Consider the following 26,932-nt stretch of genomic DNA (forward strand, 5'->3'; position numbering starts at 1 on the left):
GATGGTGAGGGGAGAGGGAGGGAGGTTGGGGACGAGGGCAAGGGAGATGGGGTGTGGGGTGAGGGGAGGGAGGTGGAGATGAGGGGAGAGGGAGGGTGGTGGGGGTGAGGGGAGAGGGAGGTGGGGGATGAGGGGAGAGGGAGGGAGGTGGGGGTAAGGGGAGAGGGAGGGAGGTGGGGGTGAGGGGAGAGGGAGGTGGGGGTAAGGAGAGAGGGAGGGTGGAGGGTAAGGGGAGAGCTAGGTGGGGGCATGAGGGGAGAGGGAGGGAGTTGGGGGTAAGGAGAGAGGGAGGGTGGAGGGTAAGGGGAGAGCTAGGTGGGGGCGTGAGGGGAGAGGGAGTGAGTTGGGGGTGAGGGGAGAGGGAGGGAGTTGGGGATGAGGGGAGAGGGAGGCAGGTGGGGGTGAGGGGAGAGGGAGGGAGGTGGAGGGGTGAGGAGAGAGGGAGGTAGGGAGGTGAGGGTGAGGGAGGTGGGAGGTGAGGGGGAGAGGGAGGTGGGGGTGAGGGGGAGAGGGAGGTGGGGGTGAGGGGAGAGGGAGGGAGGTGGGGGTGAGGGGGAGAGGGAGGGAGGTAGGGAGGTGAGGGTGAGGGAGGTGGGAGGTGGGGGTGAGGGGGAGAGGGAGGGAGATGGAGGGTAAGGGGAAAGGGAGAGAGGTTGGGGGTGAGGGGAGAGGGAGGGAAGCAGAGAGTGATGGGGAGGGAGGGAAGAGGGTGGTGTAAATTAGTGGGGAGTAGGGAAGGGTGAGCAGGATGGAGGGAGCTGATGTTCTGATATCTGTTTCAGGAGGCCGTTGACAGTCTGGAGCATGAGTATCCAGCTCTGGAGTCTGTCATTGCCCTTGGGAATGAGATCCTGACTTCCTGTAATCCGGAATCAGTCAGCATCATCCAATCCTGGATCAACATGGTACAAACACGATGGGATGAGGTGAGTCCGAAGCATGGTGCAAGATTGAGTTTTTCCAGAGCAGCACCTCCTCGTCAGAGACCGTCAAACAGGAGAAATGTAAGATGCGGGTGCCCTCTTCCGACTACTTTTTTTCTGGGTGGCTCAGTGGTTAGCACTGCTGCCTCACAGCGCTAGAGACCCGGGTTCAATTCCCACCTCAGGCAACTGTCTGTGTGGAGTTTGCACATTCTCCCCGTGTCTGCGTGGGTTTTCTCCCACAATCCAAAAATATGCAGGTCAGGTGAATTGGCCACGTTAAATTGCCCGTAGTGTTAGGTGAAGGGGTAAGTGTAGAGGAATGGGTCTGGGTGGTTTGCTCTTTGGAGGGTCGGTGTGGACTTGTTGGGCCGAAGGGCCTGTTTCCACATTGTAAGTAATCTAAAAACTAAAAGCAAGAGGAGGCCATTCAGCCCCTGAAGGCCTGCTACCTCATTTCATAGTCATAGAGACTGATAGAGTATTACAGCATGGAGACAGGTCCTTTGGTCCAAATTGGTCTATGCTGACCAAAATGTCTGCCCTCCATAACCCCATTTCCCTGCACTTGGCTCATATCCTTCTAATCCTTTCCTATCCATGTATTTGTCTAAATGCCTTTTAAATGTTATTAATGTTTATGCCTCCACCACTTCTGCTGGCAGCTCATTCCATATGCACATCACCCTGTGTGTAAGAAAGTTGCCTCTCAGGTTCCCTTTTATGTCGTCTTGTCCTCCATTCTCCAACCCTGGGAAAAAGACTTAGAGTATTTACCCTGTCCATGCCTCTCATAATCTTATACACCTCTAAAAAGTTCCCCCTCAGTCTCCCATGCTCAAAAAAACACATTCTAGCTTGTTCAACCTCTCCCTAAAACTCAGACCATGGAGTCCAGACAATATCCTTGTAAATTTCTTCTGTATTCTTTCTAGGTTAGTGACGTCCTTCCTACAACAAGGTGACCAAAACTGAACACAATACTCCAAGCGTGGTCTCACCAACATCCTGGATAACAGCAACATAACTTCCCAACTTCTATACTCAATGACCTGACTGATGAGGGCCAGTGTGCCAAAAGCCTTCATCATTGCCCTGTCCACCTGGGACACCACTTTCAGAGAACTGTGAACCTGAACTCCAAGGTCCCTCTGTTCCATGAAACTCCTTAAGGCCCTACCATTCACCGTGAAATTCCTACCTTGATTTGACTTTCCAAAATGCAAGACCACACACTTATCCATACTAAACTCCATAAACTCCCCAGCTGGTCAAGGTCTTGCTGCAATTTCTGATAACCTTCCTCACTGTCCACAATGCTGCTTAGTTTAGAGTCAACAGCAAATTAATGAATGCCTTGGACATTCTCATCCAAATCATTGATATAGGTAACAAACAGCAATGGACCCAACACTGACCCCTGAGGTACTCCACTACTCACAAGCCTCCAGTCTGACAAGCATCCTTCCACTATTACCCTCTGCGTCCTACCATCAAACCAATTGGGTATCCAATTTGCCAGCTGACCCTGGATTCCATAAGGTCTAACCTTCCAGAGCTACCTGCCTTGTGGAACCTTAAAAGGCCTGACTGAAATTCAGCACTAGGTCTACCGCCCCACCCTCATCAATCTTCCTGGTCACTTTATCAAAGAACTCTAACAACTTTGTGAGGCATTTAATATGATTATGACTGATTTCATCTCAGCCTCAACTCCACTAACCTGCCCACTCTCCATAACCCTCAAACACACCACTGTTGAAAATCACCTCAGACACTGAGGCAGTCTGTGTTCAAATGCAACAAGGTCTGGACAATATCCAGGCTTGGGCTGACAAATGACAAGTAATGTTCACACCACTCAAATGCCAGGCTATGACCATCACCAATAAGAGACATCTCCCCTTGACATTCAATGGTGTCACCATCACTGAATTCCCTACTACCAACATCCTTGGGGTTACATTGGCCAGAAGCTCAACTGGACTCACCACATAAATATAAGAGAAAATTATTGCAGTTCCTCGAGTCTATACTGAAAACAATAAAATCACAGCAGGTCAGGCAGCATCCATGCAGAGAGATCAAGCTAGTGTTTCGAGTCTAGATGACCCTTCATTCGAAAGTCATCCATTCCCAAAATGACATCTTGCTGTCTTTCCATGGATGCTGCCTGACTTGCTGTGACTTTCATCATTTTTTGTTTTCACTACATAAACATAGAGTAGGTCAGAGGCTGGGAATACTACAGCAAATAATTCACCTCCTGACTCCCCAAAGCCTGTCCATCATCTCCAAGGTACAAGTCAGGAATGTGATGGAATACTGTTGGGTGTGTCTTGCTGGAAAAGCACAGCAGGTCAGGCAGCATCTGAAGAGCAGGAGAATCAGAGCCCTTTATCAGATGGAATACTCCCCATTTGCCCTGGATGGGGGCAGCTCCAACAACACTCAAGCTTGACACCATCCAGGACAAAGCAGCCACTTGATTGGCACCACATCCACAAGCATCCCCTCCCTCCACCACCGACACTCAGTAGCATCAGTGCGTATTATCTACAAGATGCACTGCAAAAATTTACCAAAGACCCTCAGACAGCACCTTCCAAACCCAGAACCACTTCCATCTGGAAAGACAATAGCAGCAGAACACCACCCCCTGCAGGCTCCCCTCCACTGCCCACCCTATCTTGGAAATATATTGCTGGTCCTTCACTGTCACCGGGTCAGAATCCTGGAATTCCCTCACTAAGGGACATTGTGGGTCTACCTACAGCACATGGACTGCAGCGGTTCAAGAAAACAGCTCACCCCAACCTTCTCAAGGGGCAATTAGGGACGGGCAATGAATATGACCCAGCCAGTGACACTCATGTCCCTCAAGTGGAAAAAAAAGGTTGGGATCCAAGGACCAAACCCAGTGGCACTACACTAGTTAAACCCTGCTAACCAAAGTAACCCTACTAACCAGACTAACCCTGCTAACTAAATCCTGCTAACCAGACCCATTTATCTTGACTTGCTGCTTTCTGTTGGTTAATAAATTATACTTAGCTCAAATTTGTTAAGTATGTCCAGGATATCTTTCTCAATCAATTTGGAGATGGTCCAAATTGAAGAGATGGGGCAAAACCTGACCACCAGTTGGGAAATAAAGCAGACAAATGACTGAGGTGTTAATGGGGATGCACTTTGGGACCAGTGACCATACTTCTTTTAGTTTTAAATTAGTTACAGAAAAGGATAAGTCCAGCCCACAAGTTAAAGTTCTAAATTGCAGCAAGGTCAATTTTAATGGTCTTAGTCAGGAACTTTCAAAAGTTGATCGGTGGAGGCTGTTTTCGGGTAAAGGGACATCTAGCAAGTGGAAGGGTTTAAAAAGTGAGATAATGAGAGTTCAGGGACAGCATGTTCCTGTTAGTGTGAAGGACAAAATTGGCAAGAGTAGGGAACTCCGGATGACTAGAAACATTGAGGTTCTGGTCAAGAAAAATTAGGAGGTATATGTCAGATATAGACAGCTGGGATCAAGTGACTCCCTCAGTATATTGGGCATGTAACAGCGCACTTGGGAGCATAGGCTGTCAGGGAAGGATGTCGAGGAAATGTGGAACTTTTTCAAGGAACAGATACGACGTGTCCTTGATATGTATGTACCTGTCAGGCAGGAAAGAAATGGTCGTGTGAGGGAACCTTGGTTGATGAGGGAGGTTGAATGTCTTGTAAGGAGGAAGAAGGAGGCTTACATAAGGTTGAGGAAACAGGGTTCAGACAGAGCAGTGGAGGGATACAGGATAGCCAGAAGGGACCTGAAGAAAGGGATTAGGAGAGCTAAGAGGGGGCATGAAAAATCTTTGGCGGGTAGGATCAAGGATAACCCCAAGGCATTTTATGCGTATGTGAGAAACATGAGAATGATGAGAACGAGGGTAGGTCCGATCAAGGACAGTAGTGGGAGACTGTGTATTGAGTCGGAAGAGTTGGGGGAGGTCTTGATTGAGTACATTTCTTCAGTATTTACAAACGAGAGGGACTGTATTGTTGAAGAGGAGAGTGTGAAACGGACTGGTAAGCTAGAGGAGATACTTGTTAGGAAGGAAGACGTGTTGGGCATTTTGAACAACTTAAGGATAGACAAGTCCCCCAGGCCTGACGGGATATATCCTAGGATTATGTGGGAAGCAAGAGAGGAAATTGCAGTACCGTTGGCAATGATCTTTTCGTCTTCACTGTCAACGGGGGTGGTACCAGGGGACTGGAGAGTGGTGAATGTTGTGCCCCTGTCCAAAAAAGGGTAAAGGGATAACCCCGGGAATTACAGGCCAGTTAGTCTTACTTCGGTCGTAGGCAAAGTAATGGAAAGGGTACTGAGGGATAGGATTTATGAGTATCTGGAAAGACACTGCTTGATTAGGGACAGCCAGCACGGATTTGTGAGGGGTAGGTCTTGCCTTACAAGTCTATTGAATTCTTTGAGGAGGTGACCAAGCATGTGGATGAGGGTAGAGCAGTGGATGTAGTGTACATGGATTTTAGAAAGGCATTTGATAAGGTTCGAGGAGAAAGTGAGGTCTGCAGATGCTGGAGATCAGAGCTGGAAATGTGTTGCTGGAAAAGCGCAGCAGGTCAGGCAGCATCCAGGAAACAGGAGGATCGACGTTTCGGGCATAAGCCCTTCTTCAGGAATCCACTCAGGTGGATGGAGCTTGTAAGAGGGCCTATGGTGTATTAGCGTTCATTAGCAGAGGGATTGAATTCAAGAGTCATGAGGTGATGTTGCAGCTGTACAGGACCACGGTAAGGCCACATTTGGAGTACTGTGTGCAGTTCTGGTCGCCTCATTTTAAGAAAGATGTGGAAGCTTTGGAGAGGGTGCAGAGGAGATTTACCAGGATGTTGCCTGGAATGGAGAATAGGTCGTACGAGGAAAGGTTGAGAGTGCTAGGCCTTTTCTCATTGGAACGGCGAAGGTTGAGGGGTGACTTGATAGAGGTTTATAAGATGATCAGAGGAATTGATAGAGTAGACAGAAACTTTTTCCCCGGGTACAACAGAGTGTTACAAGGGGACATAAATTTAAGGTGAAGGGTGGAAGGTATAGGGGGGATGTCAGGGGTAGGTTCTTTACCCAGAGAGTGGTGGGGGCATGGAATGCGCTGCCTGTGGGAGTGGTAGAGTCAGAATCTTTGGTGACCTTTAAGCAGCAATTGGATAGGTACATGGATGGGTGCTTAAGCTAGGACAAATGTTCGGCACAACATCGTGGGCCGAATGGCCTGTTCTGTGCTGTATTGTTCTATGTTCTATGTTCTACTTCAGATGGAAATCAGGAGGGCAAAAAGGGAACATCACGTAGTTTTGGCAGATAAGGTAAAGGAGAATGCAGAGAGTTTCTATAAGTATGTTAAGGGCACAAGAGTAATGAGGGAGAGAATAGGGCCCCTTAAAGATCAATGAGGCAGTCTATGAGTGAAGTCACAGGAGATAGGTAAGAGCCTAAATGAATATTTCTCATCAGTGTGCTACAAGGATTGGTGCTAGATTCATTGTTGTTCATCATTTGTACAATGACTTGGATGAGAATGTAGGAGGAACGGTTAGTAAGTTTGGGGACGACACTGAAATTGGTGGTGTAGTGGACAGGTTGTCTAAGAATACAACATCTTGATCAACTGGGCCAAGGAATGATGGATGGAGTTTAATTCAGATAAATGCAAGGTGTTGCATTTTGGTAGGGCAAGCTGGAGCAGGTCTTACACAGTTCATGGCAGGGCTCTGGGGAATGGTGTTGAACAAGGTGTATGGCATCACAGGGAGACAGGCTGATGAAGCAGCCTTCATTGGTCAGAGGGCTGAGTACAAGACATTGATTTGGACTACTGCATACAATTCTGGTCACCCTGCTACATGAAGGATATTATTAAACTGGAAAGCAAGGATGTTCTTGAATGGGCTGGGACTTTTATTGAGGTGACTTTACAGAGGTTTATGATTAGATTCCCTAGTGTGGAAACAGGCCCTTCGACCCAACCAGTCTACACTGACCCTCTGAAGAGTAACCCCCCCAGTCCCATTTCCCTCTGACTAATGCACCTAACACTATGGGCAATTTAGCCTGGCCAATTCACCTGGCCTGCACATCTTTGGACTGTGGGAGGAAACCCACGCAGACACGGGGAGAATGTGCAAGCTCCACACAGACAGTCACCTGAGGCTGGGATCAAACCTGGGACCCTAGTGCTGTGAGGCAGCAGTGCTAACCACTGAGCTACTGTGCTGCCTGTTTACAAAAATCACGAGGAGCATGGATAGCTGAATTACCAAGGTCTTTTCTCCATGGTAAAGGTAGTCAAAAAGTAGACGGAATAGGTTTAAGGGGAGGAAAGATTTAAAAGGGATCTGAGTGGCAACGTTTTCACACAGAGGGTGGTGTGTGTATGGAGTGAGCTGCCAGAGGAAGTGGTGTAGGCGAGTACAATTAGAACATTTAAAAGTCATTTGGACAGGTACATGAATTGGAAAGGTTTAGAGGGATATGGGCCAAATGCAGACAAATCCGACTAGTTGAGTTGAGGAAACCTGGTCAGCATGGACACGTTGAACCGAAGGGTCTGTTTCTGTGCTGTATGACTAAGCAAACCCAAGCACTTAACTAAGTGAAGTAATTTCGAAGGGTTACTTTGTGAAACTATGTTTGAAAGTTCACAATGGTCATCTGGTGATCCCTTTTATAAAACATCCAGGTATCTCCACAGAACTTGAAATTCTTTATTCTTTCATTTGTTGTTGGCGTCGCTGTTTGAGCTGTCAGTTACTGCCCTTCACTAATTACCCTTGAACTGGTGGCCTGATTGGGCATTTCAGGGGGCAGTTAAAACTCAAACACATTGCTGTCAATATGGAGTCATATGTACACCATGTACACACTGGACAATGATAGCAACATAGGAGTAGGCCATTCAGCCTACTAAGTCTGCCCTGGCTGTGATGGAGCCAGCGTAGGCCAGCACAGTGGCTCAGTGGTTAGCACTGCGGCCTCACAGCACCAGGGACCCAGGTTCAATTCCAACCTTGGGCAACACTCTGTGTGGAGTTTGCACATTCTCCCCATGTCTGTGTGGGTTTCCTCCCACAGTCCAAAGCTGTCAGGTTAGGGTGGATTGACCATGGGAAATGCAGAGATAAAGGGTAAGGGTAGTCTGTTATTTGAAGGGTCAGTATGGATTTGATGGGCTGAATGGCCTGCTTCCACATTGTAGGGACTCTATGATTTGGACATTCAGTGTGATCCTGGCTGGTTGGACATTTCAATATCTTTGGTCACCTTCACAGAGACCAGATTTATCTTCCAGGTTTATTAATTAATGTTAACTTCAATGTTTTGATTTTGTTGGATTTGAAAACAAATCTTTGAAAACAAAGGGCTTTGAATTAATTGTCTCGTGATCATCACATTACACCACAATCCCACCCCCCTCATTTTATCACAATTCCATTTTCCAACACTTTGTTAAATCTATGTGTGTCTCTGGTTGTGTTGCAGGTCAGGAGCTGGGCCAGTTGCCAGGGAGATCGACTGGAAGCAGCAATGTTGTCCCTTCATTTGGAGCAACAGGATTTGCAGCATCTACAGGAATGGCTGGAGGAAACAGCTGAGTCACTGAGTCTGAGAGACCAGGAGGCTCTCTCCGAAAATATTGGGCAGCTGGAGGAGCTGCTAACCGAGCACTCAGTGAGGACACCCCCCACCCCCATTAACACAGCACTCAGTGAGGACACCCCCCACCCCCATTAACCCAGCACTCAGTGAGGACACCCCCCACCCCCATTAACCCAGCACTCAGTGAGGACACCCCCCCCCATTAAACCCAGCACTCAGTGAGGACACCCCCAACCCCCATTAACCCAGCACTCAGTGAGGACACCCCCCCCCATTAAACCCAGCACTCAGTGAGGACACCCCCCACCCCCATTAACACAGCACTCAGTGAGGACACCCCCCACCCCCATTAACCCAGCACTCAGCGAGGACACCCCCCACCACCATTAACCCAGCACTCAGTGAGGACACCCCCCCCCATTAAACCCAGCACTCAGTGAGGACACCCCCAACCCCCATTAACACAGCACTCAGTGAGGACACCCCCCCCCATTAAACCCAGCACTCAGTGAGGACACCCCCAACCCCCATTAACCCAGCACTCAGTGAGGACACCCCCCCCCATTAAACCCAGCACTCAGTGAGGACACCCCCCACCCCCATTAACACAGCACTCAGTGAGGACACCCCCCACCCCCATTAACCCAGCACTCAGCGAGGACACCCCCCACCACCATTAACCCAGCACTCAGTGAGGACACCCCCCACCCCCATTAACCCAGCACTCAGTGAGGACACCCCCCCCCCATTAACCCAGCACTCAGTGAGGACACCCCCCACCACCATTAACCCAGCACTCAGTGAGGACACCCCCCCCCCCCATTAACCCAGCACTCAGTGAGGACACCCCCCCCCATTAACCCAGCACTCAGTGAGGACACCCCTCACCCCCATTAACCCAACACTCAGTGAGGACACCTCCCCCCCATTAACCCAGCACTCAGTGAGGACACCCCCCACCCCCATTAATCCAGCACTCAGTGAGGACACCCCCCCCCCCATTAACCCAGCACTCAGTGAGGACACCCCCCACCCCCATTAACCCAGCACTCAGTGAGGACACCCCCCCCCATTAACCCAGCACTCAGTGAGGACACCACCCCCATTAACCCAGCACTCAGTGAAGACACTTCCCCCCCATTAACCCAGCACTCAGTGAGGACACCCCCGACCCCCATTAACCCAGCACTCAGTGAGGACACCCCCCACCCCCATTAACCCAGCACTCAGTGAGGACACCCCCCACCCCCATTAACCCAGCACTCAGTGAGGACACCCCCCCCCATTAACCCAGCACTCAGTGAGGACACCCCCCCCCCATTAACCCAGCACTCAGTGAGGACACCACCCCCATTAACGCAGCACTCAGTGAGGAGACCCCCCACCCCCATTAATCCAGCACTCAGTGAGGACACCCCCCGCCATTAACCCAGCACTCAGTGAGGACACCCCCCACCACCATTAATCCAGCACTCAGTGAGGGCACCCCCCACCCCCATTAACCCAGCACTCAGTGAGGACACCCCCCCCATTAAACCCAGCACTCAGTGAGGACACCCCCCACCCCCATTAACACAGCACTCAGTGAGGACACCCCCCACACCCATTAACCCAGCACTCAGCGAGGACACCCCCCACCACCATTAACCCAGCACTCAGTGAGGACACCCCCCACCCCCATTAACCCAGCACTCAGTGAGGACACCCCCCGCCATTAACCCAGCACTCAGTGAGGACCCCAACCCCCATTAACCCAGCACTCAGTGAGGACACCCCCCCTCCCCCCCACCCCCATTAACCCAGCACTCAGTGAGGACACTCCCCCCCCATTAACCCAGCACTCAGTGAGGACACCCCCCCCATTAACCCAGCACTCAGTGAGGACACCCCCCCCTCCCCCCCACCCCCATTAACCCAGCACTCAGTGAGGACACCCCCCCATTAACCCAGCACTCAGTGAGGACACCCCCCCATTAACCCAGCACTCAGTAAGGACCTTCCCCCCCCATTAACCCAGCACTCAGTGAGGACAACCCCCCCATTAACCCAGCACTCAGTGAGGACCCCACCCCCCCATTAACCCAGCACTCAGTGAGGACCCCACCCCCCCATTAACCCAGCACTCAGTGAGGACACCCCTCCCCATTAACCAAGCTCTCAGTGAGGACAACCCCCTCTATTAACCAAGCTCTCAGTGAGGACAACCCCCTCTATTAACCCAGCACTCAGTGAGGACACCCCCCACCCCCATTAACCCAGCACTCAGTGAGGACAACCCCCTCTATTAACCCAGCACTCAGTGAGGACACCCCCCACCCCCATTAACCCAGCCCTCAGTGAGGACACCCCCCCATTAACACAGCACTCAGTGAGGACCCCACCCCCCATTAACCCAGCACTCAGTGAGGACACCCCTCCTCCCCCTCCCCCCACTAACCCAGCACTCAGTGAGGACACCCCCCACCCCCATTAACCCAGCACTCAGTGAGGACACCCCTCACCCCCATTAACCCAACACTCAGTGAGGACACCTCCCCCCCATTAACCCAGCACTCAGTGAGGACACCCCCCACCCCCATTAATCCAGCACTCAGTGAGGACACCCCCCCCCCCCATTAACCCAGCACTCAGTGAGGACACCCCCCACCCCCATTAACCCAGCACTCAGTGAGGACACCCCCCCCCATTAACCCAGCACTCAGTGAGGACACCCCCCCCCCCATTAACCCAGCACTCAGTGAGGACACCACCCCCATTAACGCAGCACTCAGTGAGGAGACCCCCCACCCCCATTAATCCAGCACTCAGTGAGGACACCCCCCCCCATTAACCCAGCACTCAGTGAGGACACCCCCCACCACCATTAATCCAGCACTCAGTGAGGGTACCCCCCACCCCCATTAACCCAGCACTCAGTGAGGACCCCCCCCACCCCATTAACCCAGCACTCAGTGAGGACACCCCCCACCGCCATTAACCCAGCACTCAGTGAGGACACCCCCCACCCCCATTAACCAGCACTCAGTGAGGACCCCCCCATTAACCCAGCACTCAGTGAGGACACCCCCCCCCCATTAACCCAGCACTCAGTGAGGACAACCCCCACCCCTATTAACCCAGCACTCAGTGAGGACACCCCCCCCCCCTCACCCAGCACTCAGTGAGGACACCCCGCCCATTAACCCAGCACTCAGTGAGGACACCCCCCCTCCATTAACCCAGCACTCAGTGAGGACACCCCCCACCCCCATTAACCCAGCACTGAGTGAGGACACCCCCCCTCCCCCCCACCCCTATTAACCCAGCACACAGTGAGGACACCCCCCACCCCCATTAACCCAGCACTCAGTGAGGACACCCCCCCCCATTAACCCAGCACTCAGTGAGGACACCCCCCCCCATTAACCCAGCACTCAGTGAGGACACCCCGCCCATTAACCCAGCACTCAGTGAGGACACCCCCTCTCCATTAGCCCAGCACTCGGTGAGGACACCCCCCCTCCCCCCCCACCCCCATTAACCCAGCACTCAGTGAGGACACCCCCCACCCCCATTAACCCAGCACTCAGTGAGGACACCCCACCCCCATTAACCCAGCACTCGGTGAGGACACCCCCCCACCCCCCCACCGCCATTAACCCAGCATTCAGTGAGGACACACCCCTCCATTAACCCAGCACTCAGTGAGGACACCCCCACTCCCCCCACCCCCATTAACCCAGCACTCAGTGAGGACACCCCCCTCCCCCCCCACCCCCATTAACCCAGCACTCAGTGAGGACACCCCCCCCCATTAACCCAGCACTCAGTGAGGACACACCCCTCCATTAACCCAGCACTCAGTGAGGACACCCCCGCCTCCCCCCACCCCCATTAACCCAGCACTCAGTGAGGACACCCCCCCCCCACCATTAACCCAGCACTCAGTGAGGACACCCCCCCTCCCACCCACCCCCATTAACCCAGCACTCAGTGAGGACACTCCCCCCCGCCCCCCCCATTAACCCAGCACTCAGTGAGGACACCCCCCCCCTTACCCAGCACTCAGTGAGGACACCACCCCCCCCATTAACCCAGCACTCAGTGAGGACACCCCCCCTCCCCCACCCCCATTAACCCAGCACTCAGTGAGGACACCCCCCTCCCCCCCACCCCCATTAACCCAGCACACAGTGAGGACACCCCCCCCCCATTAACCCAGCACTCAGTGAGGACACCCCTCCTCCCCCCACCCCCATTAACCCAGCACTCAGTGAGGACACCCCCCCGCCATTAACCCAGCACTCAGTGAGGACCCCAACCCCCATTAACCCAGCACTCAGTGAGGACACCCCCCCTCCCCCCCACCCCCATTAACCCAGCACTCAGTGAGGACACTCCCCCCCCCATTAACCCAGCACTCAGTGAGGACACCCCCCCCCCATTAACCCAGCACTCAGTGAGGACACCCCCCCCCCCACCCCCATTAACCCAGCACTCAGTGAGGACACCCCCCCATTAACCCAGCAGTCAGTGAGGACACCCCCCCCACATTAACCCAGCACTCAGTAAGGACCTCCCCCCCCATTAACCCAGCACTCAGTGAGGACAACCCCCCCATTAACCCAGCACTCAGTGAGGACCCCACCCCCCCATTAACCCAGCACTCAGTGAGGACCCCACCCCCCCATTAACCCAGCACTCAGTGAGGACACCCCTCCCCATTAACCAAGCTCTCAGTGAGGACAACCCCCTCTATTAACCCAGCACTCAGTGAGGACACCCCCGACCCCCATTAACCCAGCACTCAGTGAGGACACCCCCCACCCCCATTAACCCAGCACTCAGTGAGGACACCCCCCACCCCCATTAACCCAGCACTCAGTGAGGACACCCCCCCCCATTAACCCAGCACTCAGTGAGGACACCACCCCCATTAACGCAGCACTCAGTGAGGAGACCCCCCACCCCCATTAATCCAGCACTCAGTGAGGACACCCCCCGCCATTAACCCAGCACTCAGTGAGGACACCCCCCACCACCATTAATCCAGCACTCAGTGAGGGCACCCCCCACCCCCATTAACCCAGCACTCAGTGAGGACACCCCCCCCATTAAACCCAGCACTCAGTGAGGACACCCCCCACCCCCATTAACACAGCACTCAGTGAGGACACCCCCCACACCCATTAACCCAGCACTCAGCGAGGACACCCCCCACCACCATTAACCCAGCACTCAGTGAGGACACCCCCCACCCCCATTAACCCAGCACTCAGTGAGGACACCCCCCGCCATTAACCCAGCACTCAGTGAGGACCCCAACCCCCATTAACCCAGCACTCAGTGAGGACACCCCCCCTCCCCCCCCCCCCCATTAACCCAGCACTCAGTGAGGACACCCCCCCCCATTAACCCAGCACTCAGTGAGGACACCCCCCCCTCCCCCCCACCCCCATTAACCCAGCACTCAGTGAGGACACCCCCCCATTAACCCAGCACTCAGTGAGGACACCCCCCCATTAACCCAGCACTCAGTAAGGACCTTCCCCCCCCATTAACCCAGCACTCAGTGAGGACAACCCCCCCATTAACCCAGCACTCAGTGAGGACCCCACCCCCCCATTAACCCAGCACTCAGTGAGGACCCCACCCCCCCATTAACCCAGCACTCAGTGAGGACACCCCTCCCCATTAACCAAGCTCTCAGTGAGGACAACCCCCTCTATTAACCAAGCTCTCAGTGAGGACAACCCCCTCTATTAACCCAGCACTCAGTGAGGACACCCCCCACCCCCATTAACCCAGCACTCAGTGAGGACAACCCCCTCTATTAACCCAGCACTCAGTGAGGACACCCCCCACCCCCATTAACCCAGCCCTCAGTGAGGACACCCCCCCATTAACACAGCACTCAGTGAGGACCCCACCCCCCATTAACCCAGCACTCAGTGAGGACACCCCTCCTCCCCCTCCCCCCACTAACCCAGCACTCAGTGAGGACACCCCCCACCCCCATTAACCCAGCACTCAGTGAGGACACCCCTCACCCCCATTAACCCAACACTCAGTGAGGACACCTCCCCCCCATTAACCCAGCACTCAGTGAGGACACCCCCCACCCCCATTAATCCAGCACTCAGTGAGGACACCCCCCCCCCCCATTAACCCAGCACTCAGTGAGGACACCCCCCACCCCCATTAACCCAGCACTCAGTGAGGACACCCCCCCCCATTAACCCAGCACTCAGTGAGGACACCCCCCCCCCCCCATTAACCCAGCACTCAGTGAGGACACCACCCCCATTAACGCAGCACTCAGTGAGGAGACCCCCCACCCCCATTAATCCAGCACTCAGTGAGGACACCCCCCCCCATTAACCCAGCACTCAGTGAGGACACCCCCCACCACCATTAATCCAGCACTCAGTGAGGGTACCCCCCACCCCCATTAACCCAGCACTCAGTGAGGACCCCCCCCACCCCATTAACCCAGCACTCAGTGAGGACACCCCCCACCGCCATTAACCCAGCACTCAGTGAGGACACCCCCCACCCCCATTAACCAGCACTCAGTGAGGACCCCCCCATTAACCCAGCACTCAGTGAGGACACCCCCCCCCCATTAACCCAGCACTCAGTGAGGACAACCCCCACCCCTATTAACCCAGCACTCAGTGAGGACACCCCCCCCCCCTCACCCAGCACTCAGTGAGGACACCCCGCCCATTAACCCAGCACTCAGTGAGGACACCCCCCCTCCATTAACCCAGCACTCAGTGAGGACACCCCCCACCCCCATTAACCCAGCACTGAGTGAGGACACCCCCCCTCCCCCCCACCCCTATTAACCCAGCACACAGTGAGGACACCCCCCACCCCCATTAACCCAGCACTCAGTGAGGACACCCCCCCCCATTAACCCAGCACTCAGTGAGGACACCCCCCCCCATTAACCCAGCACTCAGTGAGGACACCCCGCCCATTAACCCAGCACTCAGTGAGGACACCCCCTCTCCATTAGCCCAGCACTCGGTGAGGACACCCCCCCTCCCCCCCCACCCCCATTAACCCAGCACTCAGTGAGGACACCCCCCACCCCCATTAACCCAGCACTCAGTGAGGACACCCCACCCCCATTAACCCAGCACTCGGTGAGGACACCCCCCCACCCCCCCACCGCCATTAACCCAGCATTCAGTGAGGACACACCCCTCCATTAACCCAGCACTCAGTGAGGACACCCCCACTCCCCCCACCCCCATTAACCCAGCACTCAGTGAGGACACCCCCCTCCCCCCCCACCCCCATTAACCCAGCACTCAGTGAGGACACCCCCCCCCATTAACCCAGCACTCAGTGAGGACACACCCCTCCATTAACCCAGCACTCAGTGAGGACACCCCCGCCTCCCCCCACCCCCATTAACCCAGCACTCAGTGAGGACACCCCCCCCCCCCACCATTAACCCAGCACTCAGTGAGGACACCCCCCCTCCCACCCACCCCCATTAACCCAGCACTCAGTGAGGACACTCCCCCCCGCCCCCCCCATTAACCCAGCACTCAGTGAGGACACCCCCCCCCTTACCCAGCACTCAGTGAGGACACCACCCCCCCCATTAACCCAGCACTCAGTGAGGACACCCCCCCTCCCCCACCCCCATTAACCCAGCACTCAGTGAGGACACCCCCCTCCCCCCCACCCCCATTAACCCAGCACACAGTGAGGACACCCCCCCCCATTAACCCAGCACTCAGTGAGGACACCCCTCCTCCCCCCACCCCCATTAACCCAGCACTCAGTGAGGACACCCCCCCGCCATTAACCCAGCACTCAGTGAGGACCCCAACCCCCATTAACCCAGCACTCAGTGAGGACACCCCCCCTCCCCCCCACCCCCATTAACCCAGCACTCAGTGAGGACACTTCCCCCCCCATTAACCCAGCACTCAGTGAGGACACCCCCCCCCCATTAACCCAGCACTCAGTGAGGACACCCCCCCCCCCACCCCCATTAACCCAGCACTCAGTGAGGACACCCCCCCATTAACCCAGCAGTCAGTGAGGACACCCCCCCCACATTAACCCAGCACTCAGTAAGGACCTCCCCCCCCATTAACCCAGCACTCAGTGAGGACAACCCCCCCATTAACCCAGCACTCAGTGAGGACCCCACCCCCCCATTAACCCAGCACTCAGTGAGGACCCCACCCCCCCATTAACCCAGCACTCAGTGAGGACACCCCTCCCCATTAACCAAGCTCTCAGTGAGGACAACCCCCTCTATTAACCAAGCTCTCAGTGAGGACAACCCCCTCTATTAACCCAGCACTCAGTGAGGACACCCCCCACCCCCATTAACCCAGCACTCAGTGAGGACAACCCCCTCTATTAACCCAGCACTCAGTGAGGACACCCCCCACCCCCATTAACCCAGCACTCAGTGAGGACACCCCCCCATTAACACAGCACTCAGTGAGGACCCCACCCCCCTTTAACCCAGCACTCAGTGAGGACACCCCTCCTCCCCCTCCCCCCACTAACCCAGCACTCAGTGAGGACACCCCCCACCCCCATTAACCCAGCACTCAGTGAGGACAACCCCCTCTATTAACCCAGCACTCAGTGAGGACACCCCTCACCCCCATTAACCCAACACTCAGTGAGGACACCTCCCCCCCATTAACCCAGCACTCAGTGAGGACACCCCCCACCCCCATTAATCCAGCACTCAGTGAGGACACCCCCCCCCCCATTAACCCAGCACTCAGTGAGGACACCCCCCACTACCATTAATCCAGCACTCAGTGAGGGCACCCCACACCCCCATTAACCCAGCACTCAGTGAGGACCCCCCCCCCCACCCCATTAACCCAGCACTCAGTGAGGACAACCCCACCGCCATTAACCCAGCACTCAGTGAGGACACCCCCCACCCCCATTAACCCAGCACTCAGTGAGGACCCCCCCCATTAACCCAGCACTCAGTGAGGACACCCACCCCCATTAACCCAGCACTCAGTGAGGACACCCCCCCCCCCTCACCCAGCACTCAGTGAGGACACCCCGCCCATTAACCCAGCACTCAGTGAGGACACCCCCCCTCCATTAGCCCAGCACTCAGTGAGGACACCCCTCACCCCCATTAACCCAGCACTCAGTGAGGACACCCCCCCCCATTAACCCAGCACTCAATGAGGACACCCCACTCCCCCCCACCCCCCATTAACCCAGCACTGAGTGAGGACACCCCCCCCTCCCCCCCTCCCCCATTAACCCAGCACTCAGTGAGGACACCCCCCACCCCCATTAACCCAGCACTCAGTGAGGACACCCCCACCCCCCCCATTAACCCAGCACTCAGTGAGGACACCCCCCACCCCCATTAACCCAGCACTCAGTGAGGACACCCCCACCCCCCCCATTAACCCAGCACTCAGTGAGGACGCCCCCCCCCCATTAACCCAGCACTCAGTGAGGACACCCCCCCCCCCATTAACCCAGCACTCAGTGAGGACACCCCGCCCATTAACCCAGCACTCAGTGAGGACCCCACCCCCCCATTAACCCAGCACTCAGTGAGGACACCCCTCCCCATTAACCAAGCTCTCAGTGAGGACAACCCCCTCTATTAACCCAGCACTCAGTGAGGACACCCCCCACCCCCATTAACCCAGCACTCAGTGAGGACACCCCCCCATTAACCCAGCACTCAGTGAGGACACCCCTCCTCCCCCTCCCCCCACTAACCCAGCACTCAGTGAGGACACCCCCCCTCCCCCCACCCCCATTAACCCAGCACTCAGTGAGGACACCCCCCTCCCCTCCACCCCCATTAACCAAGCACTCAGTGAGGACCCCCCCGCCCCATTAACCCAGCACTCAGTGAGGACACCCCCCTACCCCCCACCCCCATTAACCCAGCACTCAGTGAGGACACCTCAGCACTCAGTGAGGACACCCCTCTCCCCCCCACCCCCTATTAACCCAGCACTCAGTGAGGACACCCCCCCTATCCCCCACCCCATTAACCCAGCACTCAGTGAGGACCCCCCCCCCATTAACCCAGCAGTCAGTGAGGACACCCCCCCCATTAACCCAGCACTCAGTGAGGACCTCCCCCCTCCATTAACCCAGCACTCAGTGAGTACACCCCCCCCCCCATTAACCCAGCACTCAGTGAGGACATCCCCCCCCATTAACCCAGCACTCAGTGAGGACCTCCCCCCCATTAACCCAGCACTCAGTGAGGACCCCACCCCCCATTAACCCAGCACTCAGTGAGGACACCCCTCCTCCCCCTCCCCCCATTAACCCAGCACTCAGTGAGGACACCCCCCTCCCCCCACCCCCATTAACCCAGCACTCAGTGAGGACACCCCCCCTCCCCCCCACCCCCATTAACCAAGCACTCAGTGAGGACACCCCCCCCTCCTCTCCCCCCACCCCCATTAACCCAGCACTCAGTGAGGACACCCCCCCCTCACCCCACCCCCATTAACCCAGCACTCAATGAGGACACCCCCCCACCCCATTAACCCAGCACTCAGTGGGGACACCCCCCCTCACCCCCACCCCATTAACCCAGCCCTCAATGAGGACCACCCCCCTCCCCCCCACCCCCATTAACCCAGCACTCAGTGAGGACACCCCCCCATTAACCCAGCACTCAGTGAGGACACTCCCCCTAACCCCCACCCCCATTAACCCAGCACTCAGTGAGGACACCCCCCCTGCCCCCCACCCCATTAACCCAGCACTCAGTGAGGACACCCCCCCACCATTAACCCAGCACTCAGTGAGGCCAGCACTCAGTGAGGACCTCCCCCCCCCATTAACCCAGCACTCAGTGAGGACACCCCCCCCCATTAACCCAGCACTCAGTGAGGACATCCCCCCCCCCATTAACCCAGCACTCAGTGAGGCCCCCCCCCCATTAACCCAGCACTCAGTGAGGACTCCCCCCCCCCCCCATTAACCCAGCACTCAGTGAGGACACCCACCCACCCCCATTAACCCAACACTCAGTGAGGACACCCCCCCCTCCCCCCACCCCCATTAACCCAGCACTCAGTGAGGACACCCCCCCTCCCCCCCACCCCCATTAACCCAACACTCAATGAGGACACCCCCCCCCCACCCCATTAACCCAGCACTCAGTGAGGACCCCACCCCCCATTAACCCAGCACTCAGTGAGGTCACCCACCTCCCCCCCCATCCCATTAACACAGCACCCACTGAGGGCACATCCCCCTATTCAACATCATCAGCACCTGACACAGAACCCCATCACATGTTAGCTCCCCCAAACTGAGCTGCCTGCCTTAGTCAACACCTGATGGGGCTCCTGCACACTGAGCTTCGCCCACCCACCCCACTCCGTGTGAATACAGTCCCCGTGATGGAGTCCCCATGGGTGGGGGTGTGTGGTGGGGGGGGGGGTGGGTGGGCAGGGTTGCGGGAGGAGCTTTGTGTGAAGCCCCACCTGCAGCATGGAGCCCCTTGCCCTGAGGAGATCTAACAACACAGTCCTCACCGTGGGCGGCACGGTGGCACAGTGGTTAGCACTGCTGCCTCACAACGCCAGAGACCCGGGTTCAATTCCCGCCTCAGGCGACTCTCCGTGTGGAGTTTGCACATTCTCCCCGTGTTCTGCGTTTCCTCCGGGTGCTCCAGTTTCCTCCCACAGTCCAAAAATGTGCAGGTCAGGTGAATTGGCCAGGCTAAATTGCCCGTAGTGTTAGGTGAAGGGGTAAATGTAGGGGAATGGGTCTGGGTGGGTTGCGCTTTGGCGGGTCGGTGTGGGCTTGTTGGGCCGAAGGGCCTGTTTCCACACTGTAATAAAAAAAAAAGCCCTGTTCCACACAACAATAGAACACAGAACAATACAGGGCAGTACAGGCCATTTGGCCCACGATGTTGTGCCAACCTGAGGTACCGACCTGAAGTCCATCTCACCTCCACTATTTCATCATCATTCATATATTTATCCAATGACCATTTAAATGCCCTGAAAGTTGGCGAGTCTACTACTGCTGCAGGCAGTGTGTCCCACGCCCCTACTACTCTCTGAGTAAAGAAACTACCTCTGACATCTGCCCTATGTCTATCACCCCTCAATTTAAAGCTATGTCACCTTGTGCTAGCCATCACCATCAAAGGAAAAGAGCTGTCACTGTCCACCCTGTCTAATCCTCTGATTATCTTATGTCTCTAGTGAATCACTTTTCAACCTTCTTCTCTCTAACTGAAATCCATATACACCACATCAATCGCTTTACCCTCATCTACCAGTTTGGTCACCTTCTCAAAGAACTCAATAAGGTTTGTGAGGCACGACCTACCCTTCACAAAACTGTGCTGACTAGTCCGAATCAACTTATTCATTTCTAGTTTATTATAAATCCTCTCTCTTATAATCCTTTCCAACACCTTACCCACAACCGAAATAAGGCTCACTGGACTATAATTCCCAGGATTGTCTCTACTCCCCATCTTGAACAGGGGAACCACATTTGCTATCCTCCAGTCTTCTGGCACTATTCCTGTAGACAATGACGACATAAAGATCAAAGCCAAAGGCTCGGCAATCTCCTCCCTGGTTTCCCAGAGAATCCGAGGATAAATCCCATTTGCCATAGAGCCATAGAGATGTACAGCACGGAAACAGACCCTTCGGTCCAACCCATCCATGCCGACCAGATATTCCAACCCAATCTAGTCCCACCTGCCAGCACCCGGCCCATATCCCTCCAAACCCTTCCTATTCATATACCCATCCAAATGCCTCTTAAATGTTGCAATTGTACCAGCCTCCACCACATCCTCTGGCAGCTCATTCCATACACGTACCACCCTCTGCGTGAAAAAGTTGCCCCTTATGTCTCTTTTATATCTTTCCCCTCTCACCCTAAACCTATGCCCTCTAGTTCTGGACTCCCTGACCCCTGGGAAAAGACTTTGCCTATTTATCCTATTCATGCCCCTCATAATTTTGTAAACCTCTATAAGGTCACCCTTCAGCCTCCAACGCTCCAGGGAAAACAGCCCCAGCCTGTTCAGCCTCTCCCTGTAGCTCAGATCCTCCAACCCTGGCAAAATCCTTGTAAATCTTTTCTGAACCCTTTCAAGTTTCACAACATCTTTCCGATAGGAAGGAGACCAGAATTGCACGCAATATTCCAACAGTGGCCTAACCAATGTCCTGTATAGCCGCAACATGACCTCCCAACTCCTGTGCTCAATACTCTGACCAATAAACGAAAGCATACCAAACGCCTTCTTCACTATCCTATCTACCTGCGATTCCACTTTCAAGGAGCTGTGAACCTGCACTCCAAGGTCTCTTTGTTCAGCAGCACTCCCTAGGACCTTACCATTAAGTGTATAAGTCCTGCTAAAATTTGCTTTCCCAAAATGCAGCACCTCGCATTTATCTGAATTAAACTCCATCTGCCACTTCTCAGCCCATTGGCCCATCTGGTCCAGATCCTGTTGTAATCTGAGGTAACCCTCTTCGCTGTCCACTACACCTCCAATTTTGGTGTCATCTGCAAACTTACTAACTGTACCTCTTATGCTCTCATCCAAATCATTTATGTAAATGACAAAATTAGAGGGCCCAGCACCGATCCTTGTGGCACTCCACTGGTCACAGGCCTCCAGTCTGAAAAACAACCCTCCATCACTACTGTCTGCCTTCTACCTTTGAGCCAGTTCTGTATCCAAGTGGCTAGTTCTCCCTGTATTCCATGAGATCTAACCTTGCTAATCAGTTTCCCATGGGGAACCTTTTCGAACACCTTACTGAAGTCCATATAGATCACATCTACTGCTCTGCCCTCATCAATCTTCTTTGTTACTTTTTCAAAAAACTCAGTCAAGTTTGTGTGACATGATTTCCCACGCACAAAGCCATGTTGACTATCCCGAATCAGTCCTTGCCTTTCCAAATACATGTACATCCTGTCCTTCAGGATTCCTTCCAACAACTTGCCCACCGCCGACGTCAGGCTTACTGGTCTATAGTTCCCTGGCTTGTCTTTACCGCCCTTCTTAAACAGTGGCACCACATTTGCCAACCTCTAGTCTTCCGGCACCTCACCTGTGACTATCGATGATACAAATATCTCAGCAAGAGGCCCAGCAATCACTTCTCTAGCTTCCCACAGAGTTCTCGGGTGCACCTGATCAGGTCCTGGGGATTTATCCACCTCTAACCGTTTCAAGACATCCAGCACTTCCTCCTCTGTAATCTGGACATTTTGCAAGATGTCACCATCTATTTCCCAACAGTCTATATCTTCCATATCCTTTTCCACAGTAAATACTGATGTAAAATATTCATTTAGAATCTCCCCCATTTTCTGTGGCTCCACACAAAGGCCGCCTTGCTGATCTTTGAGGGGCCCTATTCTCTCCATAGTTACCCTTTTCTCCTTAATATATTTGTAAAAACCCTTCGGATTCTCCTTAACTGTATTTGCCAAATACAGTCATGTCCCCGTTTTGCCCTCCTGATTTCCCTCATAAGTATACTCCTACTGCCTTTATACTCTTCTAAGGAGTCACTCGATCTATCCTGTCTATACCTGACATATGCTTCCTTCTTTTTCTTAACCAAACCCTCAATTTCTTTAGTCATCCAGCATTCCCTATACCTACCAGCCTCCCCTTTCACCCTGACAGGAATATACTTTCTCTGGATTCTCGTTATCTCATTTCTGAAGGCTTCCTATTTTCTAGCTGTCACTTTACCTGCAAACATCTGCCCCCCAATCAGCTTTCGAAAGTTCTTGCCTGATATCATCAAAATTGGCCTTTCGCCAATTTAGAACTTCAACTTTTAGATCTGGTCTATCCTTTTCCATCACTATTTTAAAACTTATAGAATTATGGTTGCTGGCCCCAAAGTGCTCCCCCACTGACACCTCAGTCACCTGCCCTGCCTTATTTCCCAAACGTAGGTCAAGTTTTGCATCTTCTCTAGTAGGTACATCCACATACTGAATCAGAAAATTGTCTTGTATGCACTTAAGAAATTCCTCTCTATCTAAATCTTTAACACTATGGCAGTCCCAGTCGATGTTTGGAAAGTTAAAATCCCCTACCATAACTACTCTATTGTAGGGGATTTTAATTTTCCAAACATTGACTGGGACTGCCATAGTGTTAAAGATTTAGATGGAGAGGAATTTGTTAAGTGTGTACAAGACAATTTTCTGATTCAGTATGTGGATGTACCTACTAGAGAAGGTGCAAAACTTGACCCCAGGTGACTTATCTATTTTTACACTTTCCAGAATTGCTAACACCTCCTCCTTATGGACTTCAATTCTGTCTAGTCTAATAGATGCATCTCAGTATTCTCCTCGAAAACATTGTCTTTTTCCTGTGTGCATACTGATGAAAAATATTCATTTAGCACTTCCCATATCTCCTCAGACTCCATGCAGAACTTCCCACTGCTGTCCTTGACTAGCCCTAATCTTACTCTAGTTTATTCCTGATATACCTAGAGAAAGCTTTCGGGCTTTCCTTGATCCTATCTGCCAATGACTTCTCATGTCCCCCCCCCCCCCAACTCCATACACAGCCTCTCCAATGCCTGTACAATTTCAACCCCCAAGCAAGAAAGGACAAACCTCGATTTGCCACCTTAACTACTTGCTGCACCTGGATATTAACATTTTGTGTTTCATGCACAGGATCACTCAATGTCCTCCAAACTGCACTTTTTGTTTTGGTGTCTTGCTCCATTTAAATTGATTCTTCCAAAGAAATGAACGACTTCAGACTTTCCTACTTTGCATCTACCTGCAAGTTTTTGTTCACTCCTTCACTGATCTACATCCCCTTTGCAGATTCTTTGTGTCTTCATCACTATATTCCTTGCCACCTATTTAAGAATCCTCAGCAAGTTGGGATCCATTATTTCTCTGTAAATGATTCAATAACTATTACTATACATATCGACAGTTTTTTAGGAATTCCTTCCTTTGTATGTTACCATCCTAATGTGGCCAATCACTCCTATAGAAGAAATTGAAACACCCATCGATTGATAAAACTAAGCCACAAGATTTCATGTCTTTAAATAAAAACAATTGTTGTAATTGTAAAGGAAAATTAAACACAGCATCACTGTAGTTCATAAAGACTTCTGTTATCTCAGTTCAGTATTTCCACATCCATGTCCCACCCTACCCTCACTACAGTTCCCTTATTTTACAACATTGTAAAGGATGATTCAATTGTCCTCTGGTACTTTATTTCTCCTTTGCACTCCAGCTATTACTGGAGTTGCATATTTCATGAAGATTTTATTAGCTTTTGGCTAAGAGATATTCCTTCTGAAGTCTTATGTTTCTCCCAGTCTGCTCCCACAGTTTCTGTACAACTCCCTCTAGAGTAACTGCTGTCTTCCACAAGGCTCTTTGGGAACCACTATAGGTTTCTCTGACCTCAAAGTAAAGAAAATGCCCCAGCTGCTCTTTGATGAAGTCTACACTGAACTGCTCGATCGTGTGAGCAAAGACATACAGATGTTTGATACTTCTTAAGAAAACGAACCATCTCCTGAAGACTCCACCCTGAATAAGTATTTCTGTAGGTGATATGACAGGATTTGGGATGACTCAAACAAAACTGCAAACAAATTATTTTAAAACTTTCACAGCTCTCTGCTTCTTTAAGTCACATGAATAATTCCATCTCTAATGGATGACACTTCTCTTCCTCCAGACGACCTGGACATGCTTGGAGATGGAAATCTGTTCTTTCACTGTCAATTCTACCTTTGTAACACAGGCTATTTGTTAAATATAATCAACTCAGACTTGTTTGGTTTCTTCTGGCCACATCATGATTGTAACATATCAAGGAAGCAGTTTGTGTGAAACTACAGAGAGATGCAAATCTTTTGATTAGTTGAAGGTTTACGTAAAGGGTGCCGGTTGTCATGGTTGTGGAGATGTTCGCTGAGCTGGGAAGTTCATTTGCAGACATTTTTAACCCCTGTCTAGGTGACATCTTCAGGGCTTTGGAGCCTCCTGTGAAGCGCGGCTGTACTGAGTCTTCTGGAATTTATTTGGGTCTGTTTCTGCTGCTTTCGGTTGTTTGTAGTAGTGGCTGGTATACTGAGTCTAGGTCAATGTGCTTGTTGATTGAGTCCGTGGTTGAGTGCTATGCTTCTAGGAATTCTCTGGCTATTCTCTTTCTGGCTTGTGCTGTGATTGTTGTGCTGTCCCACTCGAATTTGTGGTCCCTGTCATCTGTGCGTATGACAATAGGAGCATCTGGTCATGGCATTTAGTGGCTAGTTGGTGTTCATGGAAGTGGACTGTTAGTTGTCTGCCTGTTTACCCTATATTGTGTTTTGTGCAGTCTTTGCATGGAATCCTGTAAATTACGTTAGTCGTGCACATGGTGGGTATCGGGTCCTTTTTCCCGGTGAGTTGTTGTCTGAGCATGGCTGTCAGTTTATGGGCTGTCATGAATGCGAGTGGTCGGGGAAGTCTGGCTGTTTTGATTAGTTTGTTATAACAAAAAGGTTTAATGATCCTAACATCAACAGAAATCGTCATTGAGTCATTTACAGAGGAAATTACAGATCCTAATTGACAATGAGGAATGATGAGTTTTGAAGGTGCTGACTAAGGATCTTTAGTGAAATTTCTCAAAAGTACAAGTAATATTCCAAAACATGTCACCATGAACTGAATGCTCCCCTGGGACCTGTTTCCAGCTTACTGTTGGTGATAACCTGTCACTGATGCTGTTCTTGCAGGTTTTATTGGATGAATTGATGAGAAAGAAAACAGAAATCGAGAGAAAAAAGAAACCCACTTCCCACAATCTGGACGATCACAGTCAGGTTTTTCAACAGCTTTCCTCACCTGGTAAGGGTCCTGAGAAATGCCATATTCATTCATGATCAAGGCTGGGTTTCCAAGTTTCTAATTACTTCATTGGGATGTGTACATCACTGACAATATTAAATAATGTTTTCCTCACATCCCCTAAACCTCCTGTACCTCACCCTGAACCTGGGTCCCCTTGTGGCTGACCTTTCAATTAAGGGGAACAGCTGCTCCTTATCCACTCTGCACATGCCCCTCATAACCTTATGCACCTCAATCAGATCATTCCTCAGTCTGCTCTACTCAGAAACAACCCAAGCCTATCCAACCATTCCTCATAACTTAAATGCTCTCTCCTCACAAATCTCCTGCAGCATCCTGGTGAAGCTCCTCTGCACCCCCTCCAGTGTAATCAGATCCTTGCTGTAACATAGCATCTAGAACCGTTCACAGTATTCCAGCTGTGATCTCACCATAGTTCTATACAACTCCAACATGACTTCCC

At 52.6% G+C, this 26,932-nt stretch overlaps 1 protein-coding gene across 3 annotated transcripts in view; it reads left to right on the top strand.

Annotated features, from left to right (window-relative positions):
• Window positions 1-857: 857 nt before the first annotated feature.
• LOC148151888 (microtubule-actin cross-linking factor 1, isoforms 6/7-like) overlaps window positions 858-26,932 on the top strand; it is a 58,944-nt gene continuing 32,869 nt past the window's right edge. For 2 of the 3 annotated variants that reach the window (XM_087993261.1, XM_087993264.1), the window contains exons 1-2: window positions 858-926; window positions 26,355-26,466. In XM_087993261.1, the coding sequence (XP_087849387.1) occupies window positions 903-926; window positions 26,355-26,466 (136 nt within the window). In that variant the 5' untranslated portion in view covers window positions 858-902. The remainder of the gene's footprint in view (window positions 927-26,354; window positions 26,467-26,932) is intronic. The other variant, XM_087993259.1, reaches the window with a different exon arrangement.

Source organism: Chiloscyllium plagiosum, unplaced genomic scaffold, assembly GCF_037043375.1.
Source record: "Chiloscyllium plagiosum isolate Xiang-an unplaced genomic scaffold, Cpla_swu_hap1 HiC_scaffold_2, whole genome shotgun sequence".
NCBI classification, from domain to species: domain Eukaryota; kingdom Metazoa; phylum Chordata; class Chondrichthyes; order Orectolobiformes; family Hemiscylliidae; genus Chiloscyllium; species Chiloscyllium plagiosum.